This window comes from Penaeus japonicus, unplaced genomic scaffold, assembly GCF_977035675.1.
Source record: "Penaeus japonicus unplaced genomic scaffold, GWHDUDI00000001_assembly GWHDUDI00000040, whole genome shotgun sequence".
Taxonomy (NCBI): domain Eukaryota; kingdom Metazoa; phylum Arthropoda; class Malacostraca; order Decapoda; family Penaeidae; genus Penaeus; species Penaeus japonicus.
In genome coordinates, this window is record NW_028234442.1 from 12,036,509 (window position 1) to 12,046,508 (window position 10,000).

Consider the following 10,000-nt stretch of genomic DNA (forward strand, 5'->3'; position numbering starts at 1 on the left):
AACCTCCTAATTCTCTTGGCAATCTTCGTTCATAGATACGATTATTCTGCGCGCGAGTTCTTGCAGGTCGCTCTTGCGCTTATTGGCCACGTCGATAACCTGGAGAAAAGGGGGCATTAGAAATCATTTAAAAATAACATCATTATGGAGAAAAAGTATAGGAACTGAGCCTTCTTTTTTCATCATATCATCTCAAGCCTTTCATTTTGTTCATTTTCCCATTCATTTGCCATAGGTTTGCTGTGTGCTCCCTCCCAAGCCTCGATTTCCTTATCCCTTCTGCTTAGCATCAAATGTTCACACATTCTCTCTCACCTCTTCATGGTTGGCCTTTGCGTCTGTGTCATACTCGGTGATGCATTCATTGGTGATCAGTGAGAAAGCGAACACCTTCATGCCGCAGTGTCGGGCCACAACAACCTGGAATATCATTGGCCTTGTAAAACTCGAGGAACCATAATTGATAAAGCTATAAATTGATATAATGAAAATAAACAATATCTACAAGAAAAGTATGAAGGCATATAGTGTGCAGCTGTGAAGCATATAGCACGAAGCCGTTTCAGTTTTGGACTCATTTGCATACCTCAGGAACTGTGCTCATGCCCACAGCATCGACCCCGACAATTCTGAGCAGCTTCAGCTCAGCAACTGTTTCGTAGGTGGGTCCCCCGAGCATCACGTAGACGCCCTCGCGCACCACGTTGGAGAGATTCATGCCGTGGGCGATCTTCTTGGCCATGGAACGGAGGTCTTTGTCGTAGGCGTTGTTCATGGCCGGGAACCGAGGCCCGAAACGCTCGTCGTTGCGCCCTCTCAGAGGCGAGTCTCCGGCGAAGCCCTGCGACCCACAAGAAACGCACTTTCGTTACCTTCTCATGTAGCATACTTTCTTATAACAAAAAGCATTCATGAATTCTTATAGTCCTCTCGAATATTTAACGCTCCAGTATAAAAATACAAGAAAATTAGTCGCCGTATGTTATGGTTGCAAGGTGCAACATGAACAAAACACACGAACCTGCATGTTAATGTGGTCCTTGATGATCATGATGTCCCCGACTTTGAACTCCGGGTTGAGTCCTCCGGCGGCGTTGGTGATGATGACCTGCTCCACTCCCATCAGCTTCATCACGCGCACCGGCATGGCGCACTGTCCGCCAAAAGGATGTTACAAAAAGATACTCGATAGCCAAGATGATGGCCGGAAAACACTCAATTGTTAAAGCATACATAATTGAAAATATACAGACAACGGGATAGATAAATAAAGCGAGATATACTTTTGCCAGGCGACTAACCTTCCAAAGCGGGTAGCCCTCATAGGCGTGGAAGCGCCCCTGCATGCACATGACGGGCACGCCAGAGAGCAGGCCGATGACCATCCTGCCTGCGTGCCCCTTGACCGTCGACACGGGGAAGTTGGGGATGTCCTCGTAGGGGAATACATCTCGGTCGCCCAGCTGGTCAGCGAGTCCACCTGAGGCGAGGCGTGACGGGTTTATGTTTACTCGCCATTTTGATGTTATTTTCGTCATTCCCTTTACCGTAATATCAATAATAACGTCTGACTATTCTTACTGCAGCTATCACTCCCACGATTACTTGTAATTCATACTGCCCTTTTTGAAAGCGCAGTGTAAATATTTTCATTTGTGGTGACTTACCCAATCCGGATCCGCAAATGACACCAATCTTGGGTCTGTGTTTGGTCCCGTCCAGCAGGTAATGCGCGCTCTCCTGGATCAGTTCGAACGGATATCTGCAACACATGCAAAGGTTTCTGTGAGTGTTTTGCGGAGTAGTCGCAGGTCACCGGATGCCTGTTGTGTCAAGTGTCACTAGATACTGTGGTGTCGGGTGTTTCAAGACGCGCTTTTTAAGGGTTGTATGTCTGCGTCTTTGGCATGTGAGAAATGTAAGTGTTTTGGCTTCCTATCTATCTTTCCGTTCAGCTCCTTACCTGCCTGTCTGTACAACTGTGAATGTGTACGCTTATGCTTGATTATGTAGGGGTATTTGTGTGTGTGTGTGTGTGTGTGTGTGTGTGTGTGTGTGTGTGTGTGTGTGTGTGTGTGTGTGTGTGTGTGTGTGTGTGTGTGTGTGTGTGTGTGTGTGTGTGTGTGTGTGTGTGTGTGTGTGTGTGTGTGTGTGTGTGTGTGTGTGTGTGTGTGTGTGTGTGTGTGTGTGTGTGTGTGTGTGTGTGCGCGCGAGCGCGTATGCATGTACGTGTACCTATGCTTGTGTGAACAAATAAGGACATTAAGAACAGAACTGACCCTTACGTAAACAATGCTGTGTGGTTCAGGCTACCAGACTGAAGTAATTCTTTCCTTTGAGGACACAGACAAAGTAGCTGTGATGAAGTCACATGGCTGTGATTTATTTGGCAATGACATTGTTTACACGAAGAGTTTATTCACTTTTTACCTCAGTCTGGTCCTACGTAAACCGCAGGTGAAATGATAGACAGGATATAAAGACATACATTCTTTACATATAAAAGTGGCACATATCTGAATAGTCGATGCATTCTGCAATGTGCAAGTTGCAAGGGGTTAATTGAATGAATAAAACATTCATTTTGTATTGTAAACAGTATAAAGAAACTAATTAACGAATTATTATTTGCAGAAAAGTATACTTACAACAGAACCACAAGCTCAGACCGCCTCTTGACTGCAGTTGGGAATATCGGTTAAATATTTAAATAAACTTACGAAGTACATTCAGAGAAATAAGGTACACGTTTATTACAAGAGCACATATACAAAAGAAAAGAAACAGGTCCCAAACACTGGAAGATAAGGCTACTAGAGAGATTAGATGCTTATCACCATAGAAAAGCTGAAATAATGATGAACATGTTTTAGAGAATTGCGTAATATGTGTTCGAAGACACATCACTAAACAGGAAACACTCAGTAGGGTACGAAATACATGAGTCAATTAAAAACTGGCTCATAAAACTTCAGTTGCAGAGAAAATGACACACGGATGCATCCAAATACCCATTGGCTCTCACAGACAAAAACATCCAGAAAAAGAGACAATGGGACCACCTGACACAGAAAAAAATAACATGAGCCCTTGAAATATGAAAACTTACGCAGTTTCATCTCCGGAGACCGTGAGCTCCAGGCACATAGACCCGCCTCCAGACGCATAGGGTCGCAGGGTGCGCGGGTCTCCTTCGCTGGAATGGGCACAGGTTAGGTTAGTAGTAGGTTAGGGGGGGAGGGGTCGGGAGGGAGGGAGGAGGGGGCTGGGGAGGCTGTTAGGAAGCGAGGAGGGACGGGGGTATTCAGGTTTCTTTCCTGGTTCGATGAAGGATAAAAAGGGCAGAAGTGTGTAATTGGTCAAGGTTTGTTGGTAAAAAAGGGTGGTTTTGTTGGTACGAGAAATGATAGGGTAACAGGCGACTCTTTGTAAGAATCCCTGGCAGATTATATCAATATCCTAATATGAAACAAAATTACTATGTCGCAATGGTAGTTTTTTTTGATGAATTAACTTAATAATGACGTGTCTCTTTGGCCAAGTGTACGATAACCCTCTAGAATGGTGCTCCCGTTTTTTCCCCTTTTAAATGAACGCAGAAACGCATATCTGTAACAGCATGTGATCGCTTGTTCATTGACACCTAAATATTTTAATGAACGGTACATTTAAACCTCTTTTATACGCAGTCTGTATTACCACAATGATGATGACGTTTTGAGTTTCGCAAGCTGAGTTGTACATTTTAGCTACGTCATCTTACGACACTGGGTTCAATTGTATAATTTGAGGTCATGCAAAAGACCAAGCTCTCGTCCTTGGAAGATTCTTTCTCTTATTCCTGTCAATTACTTTTCTTGATCCAACTTTCTCTCTGTCTGTGGGTAAGTGAGCGAGTGAGCGAGTGAATGGTAAATGTGTGAGTGAGTGAGTGAGTGAGTGAGTGATAGTGAGTGTGTGAGTAAGTGAGTGAGTGAATGGTGAGTGTGAGTGTATGAGTGAGTGAGTGAGTGAGTGAGTGAGTGAGTGAGTGAGTGAGTGAGTGAGTGCGTGAGTGAGTGCCTACCTACAATGGAACACTCACAGTAAAAGAAAAAGTTAAAACCCCTACGTTTTGAAATGTTAACCGAAATTTGTTGAATAAGCCCATTTTTCATGATTTTCATTAGCCTAAAAGTTAATTTCGAAAAAAAAACCTTTCCCTAAGATTATCATCAACACTAGGACACTATCATTGGTACTTCCGAGTGCTGATGTCGATCACTGGAGCAGCGGTAAATCTATTTTTGAATACATCATACTTAAACGCACTTTCTGGCTTTTGTCATAAACCGCATGAACAAAGCAACAAATAAAAAAAATCTCGTTTCCAGGCAGCCAACAAGTGGTCCTTGGGAGGGCGTAGGTCTCTCTCGACCAGTCAGCGATTACCGTCGGCATATTCTTTCACGTGATTGGCTGGAGATGGGGGAAGGGCAAGTACGTAACGGACACACCCCCACCTTCTGATTTTCTCTTCGTAGTAACACGAAACCATCTGAAGCATTAGGAGTCATTAAGGTCCAGTAAAAAATGCTCACCACCATTAACTCTCACTGCTAACACTCACTTTTGGTTTGATTCAACTGTTTGATTGTTTTTTTTAACTCCATTCATCACTCAGTCATACTCATCATTATTTTAGAGTGTGTGGAGAAGAGACTCACTGAACCCCACTCACAGCTCTAAGGAACTGCGAGGGAGTTTCACCAGCGGTAGTTTAGCCTCGCAAGACTCGTTCCTGGGATGCTAACCCAAGCAGGAGAAATAAATCGGTTTCTACGTTCTTGTTGTTTTTACCGTGTGTATTCAAGCCGAGTTTTAACCGTATTGTCTACTTTTAATCAAACGTAAACCATATCAACCCTTTATTTAGACACACACATACATACACACACACTCACTCACACTCACACACACAAATGTTTTATATATATATATATATATATATATATATATATATATATATATATATATATATATATATGTAATTTGATTCGCATCATGCTAACGCTAGTAACGACAAATTACATATGCTTGTTAAAGTAATGTATGTTGTTCACATTTCACTTATTGGGAGAGAATGCCGAATATCAGGCCAAGCACATTAATATGCATGGACACGAAGGCAGACACGTGTGTTCGGGCGGGAAAAACTTGATCTTCCAGTGAAAGGTCAGAGGGAACGTTTGCAAACATCAATATAAGTTTCAGAGGAGTTAGGACATACCATCATATATCATATCAAACATATTAAATATATATATTATATATATATATATATATATATATATATTATATATATATATGTATATATATATATATATATATGTATATATATGTATGTATATATATAATATATATATATATATATATTATATATATATATATATATATATATACATACATACATACATAATATATATATATATATATATATATATATATATATATGTATATATATATATATATGTATATATATATATATATATATATATATATATATATGTATATATATATATGCAAATATATATTATATATATAATTTTTTTTCATCAATAGGTTATATTCTATTTATTACCTTATCTTTATTTTTCATTGCTCATTTTATCTCGGCTGTTATCTTTACTATCTTTTACTCAATGGCATCAGGTAAAAATAGACGATATCTTGAAAATAGAGCAATGGTTCCTAAACTTCTTTCAGCGATGGCACCCTAAACTCATGTCTTTTCCTGATCCTCTCCCACATGAATGCAGCAGAGTGCATCTTCACTCTGCTGTTCAAACCAAAACTACAAGTTGCATGCCTAAATAACAAAAGAATAGACGTGGTCAACATTTCTAAGGCAAACAAGTCAAACGAAGAATTTATGTAACTTTTTGGGGAGATACTGTACATATAATTTTCATTTTACTCTATATTTAGTGGCACCAGAAACTGCTTGCAGCTTCTAAGAAATGTATTTTTTTCTGATTATAGCCTACGAAATCCACTCTATTCTTACAAAATGATAATGCAGTAGAAGTTTAATAGTTTTCAGACTAGTCTTCTGCAAAATGTCCCTCCGTGGGCTGTGAGTGCCGTTGAGGCGGCGCTGACGGGGCCGCCAAATCAACGCCAATTATTTCAAGTGATAAAGGAGAGCGGCCGCGGCGGCGCGCCCACGCGGACTCGCATTCGTTGCGACTCGCCACTTGAAAAAGTCTTTTGATAAAATTCTGGTCGCCCTCGCACGTGACGTGGCTTGATAGCGGGAGAAACGAGTGGCGTGGTTGGTGAAGCCGGAGGTGTGGCGGTCGTGCCAGGCAGGCGCCGCATCTCTCGCTTGCAAGAAGTGGTCGTTGGCCTTGCATACCTCTGGCAACTTGAAACAACCGGACTGCTAAAGTAAAGCTCACGATTGTCTTGCGAGAACAGAGAAACGGGAGGGAAATGGCTACTTTAGCCACCCGAAGAAACCTTTCCCTTATGAAGGTCAATTATTCTGCTTGGCCAAGAAAACGCCCGTGTCAGAAAACGGAAGGGTACACGCCGATTCTGAGAGAGACAAGCACAAGGCGCCTAATTTACGTTCACAATGCAAGATTACAAAAAGTAACCACGAACGCCAATTCAGACCTACATGGTTCGAAGGGACCTTCAACCAAGCAACAAGGCGAAGCGAAGGTAGATGGGGAGACTAAACATAAACTGCGCAGCTTACGACTCCAGGAAGTATAGCGAGCCCGAGGGAAGAGAAAGAAGGTCGGCCTTCAGGGAAAGGCGGTGATGGTACTGGCCGCTGGACGAACCTCACTAGCTTAGATGGGTATTCATTAACCCATTAAAAGACAACAATATTCTTAAAGCGATGTCGACGTACTTGTAATAACCATACGATTATAAATGAAGGTAATGCTATGAAATCAAATGTGACACATAAATATCCAGTTTCATAAATATGCCTCGATCTGTGAAAAGAAAACAAACGGTCTAAAATGCATTATCTTGTGATAGAGCAACCCAATTACCGATAAGAGGAGATATTGTAATCTATTATCACCGTGAAGGTTAAGATCTCGTGTCTCCTGGGATAGCTGGGTCCTGAACATGGCTCCTGCTTGACGACATAACCGCGGCCAAGACGTGCCACCGATCGTCATGAAACGCGGAAGACGCAAAAGAAATCCCTTGAGGAAGACGCCCAGCTTCATGGCTGTTACTTCTCGTGGATGTCGATCTGCGCGTTACAGGTGATACCGTAAACATATCTGCACACAAGGTCACCTCTACGTCGCTCCGTTACTTTCCTAACAAACACGATCAAAATGCCTTTGGTAGGAAACACGCGATAGAAAACGTGAGAGTTTCAAAATTCCTGCGGTCGCAGAGAAGGGCGATCGCGCTCAAAATAATTCCTCAGGGCTTGACCTTCGAGCCTTCAGATCTTTCTTAGGATGCCTTTGATGCCTCCCGCTGAAAGGAATAGGAAACGCTGTTGCTATACCAGAACAGCTTTAGCATAAACTAATGACCCTAATTCGATAGGCTGAAATGGTAAAAACCGAATCCTTTCGTTAAACGTCCATCACCGACGTAACCAAACATGCAAGATCGCATGGCTCGCCAGGAAGCGCAGTCGCCTTGGGAAATATCACCCACTGCAGACGCCTAGCGCGGACACAGCGGGGCAGGAAATGACTCCGCACATCGGCCACCAGAGCAGGAGGGTGCATGATAGGCGACTTCCCGTTACTCTTCGGGGAGAGACCCATACCCTGGCCACCTCCGATACTTAATTGCCGATGATAAAAAAAAAACTTTAGGTGGTCTGACCTTGCCAACGTCGCGGGTCTTTTGCCATTTATCGAAGGTTTAATTCTTGTGCCAAAAAGAACTCGAACATTTATCCTGGATGAATGTCATATGATAAACACAAACAAAACGAATACACAGTTAATTGTGTACACATGTACGTATGTATATATGCATGTAAACTGCATAAGTAAATTGATGTTTGTGTGTATTTATATGTGTAATCATATATATATATATAAATATATATATATATATACATACATACATGTATACACACATGTATATATTCGTGCACACACAGACACAGACACACACACACACACACACACACACACACACACACACACACACACACACACACACACACACACACACACACACAGACAAAAAGTTCGCGTGTGCTTCAACTTACTTTGCATGTGAAAGCAAGTAAGGGGAAAACCGTATGATTTGGCATTTACAGACTCAAAGACTTCGCTCGGCATTCCCCGGTTACCACAGAGAATATCTTGTTACAAAGACTGTGATAATTTCTGTGTTTTTATTAATCGCGTAGACTGTTCAAATTATCTGATTCATGAAGGAAACACTAGTTTTCCAGTGAACTTGTTTATCATATATACACACGTGCTCAAATATACACATATATACGATGCGTATGCATATATATATATATATATATATATATATATATATATGTATATATATATATATATATATATATATATATATATATATATATATAACTATATATACATATATATATCTATCAATATATCTTTATATATATATATGTGTGTGTATATATATATATATATATATATATATATATATATATATATATTTATATATATGTATATATATATACACACACATACATACATATATATATATATATATATATATATATATATATATATATATATATATACATATACATATATATCTATATATATATATACATATATATATATATACATATATATATATATATACACTTATGTGTGTGTGTGTGTACACACACACACACACACACACACACACACACACACACATATATATATATATATATATATATATATATATATATATATATATATATATATATATATATATCTTTAGGTTCTGCGGCAAACGAGGCTGCACCGAAGATTCCAGTTTTTCCGCGGTTTTCTTTTTTCCTCTGCTGGTTGATCCGCCCCTCCACGTGGCTCCTACGTACGAGGCCGAGCCGGGCTGCTCTTGCGTAGAGGACCCGTGGAAAGAGACCTGGTCGCACCGCCTCGAATCTTATCACTTTCATGCTCCCCCATCCGGACAGGGCGGAGGGGACAGGGGGCAGGGGGCAGGCTTGGACGGCAAGGTAGACTGAAGGGGAAAGGTGGTAGGGAGGAAGGTGATATGGACATAGAGGAGGGAGGGAGGGAGGGAGGGAAGAAGAGGATGGGGGGCAGGCAAGTCCTACAGGACAAGAGTAGGTCACGTGGGAGGAGAATCAACACGAGAAGCGATTGGGTGAGGTTGATCCAAGACATAGAAGAAATGGCCTATGCAGAGAGACGAAAAGTAACACTAGTGCCACACTCCGCATATACTCAACATATTGCAAAAAAAAAGACTGATGCCCGCTGTGGATTCTCGAAGTGTTGCCACAAGGGCGAGAGTTGTCTAGATTACGGCGGTAGAGTTGCTAGACTCGCAGCGTTGCCAGATCCAAGCGCCGATCACGCCTCCACACTCAGCACCACCGAAGGCAAGTCGAGCACGCAGACAGGTCTGCTTGAGAGGTGTTACCCCCCCCCCCCCACACACACACAAACATTCTTTATCTGTCTACTTCTCTCCTTATAAATTCAATGGAAACAAATTCACATGTAAGTCACACACACACACACACACACACATTTGTGCGTGTCTGTGTGTGTGTAAACTGGATAATTCACTCATTTCCTTATCGAAGGTGCTTGTCAAAGACGCGAAACTCGGGAAAGGGGTTCGTATGGTCGATGAGGGAGCTGGAACCGCAAGGCCTTTAACCAGCCAAGGACCAATCTCATCCCCTCCCGCCACTTCCTCTTCGGCGACTGGCCTCGGGATGGAGAGGACCCGTCAGTTATTTAAATATTATGTATACGATTCCCTTCATGTACGTTTTCAGAAA

The 10,000-nt window shown here is 41.6% G+C and overlaps 1 protein-coding gene across 4 annotated transcripts in view; it reads right to left on the minus strand.

The window, feature by feature from the left end:
* LOC122243368 (purine nucleoside phosphorylase) overlaps positions 1 to 10,000 on the minus strand; it is a 28,418-nt gene that overhangs the window by 1,958 nt on the left and 16,460 nt on the right. For 3 of the 4 annotated variants that reach the window (XM_086534182.1, XM_043000915.2, XM_043000916.2), the window contains exons 2-8: positions 3,110 to 3,196; positions 1,668 to 1,762; positions 1,302 to 1,480; positions 1,022 to 1,153; positions 587 to 841; positions 316 to 420; positions 1 to 99 (exon numbers count right to left, since the gene is read on the minus strand). The exon at positions 1 to 99 is cut by the window's left edge and continues 1,958 nt beyond it. In XM_086534182.1, coding sequence (XP_086390308.1) covers positions 7 to 99; positions 316 to 420; positions 587 to 841; positions 1,022 to 1,153; positions 1,302 to 1,480; positions 1,668 to 1,762; positions 3,110 to 3,196 — 946 coding nt within the window. In that variant the 3' untranslated portion in view covers positions 1 to 6. The remainder of the gene's footprint in view (positions 100 to 315; positions 421 to 586; positions 842 to 1,021; positions 1,154 to 1,301; positions 1,481 to 1,667; positions 1,763 to 3,109; positions 3,197 to 10,000) is intronic. The other variant, XM_043000917.2, reaches the window with a different exon arrangement.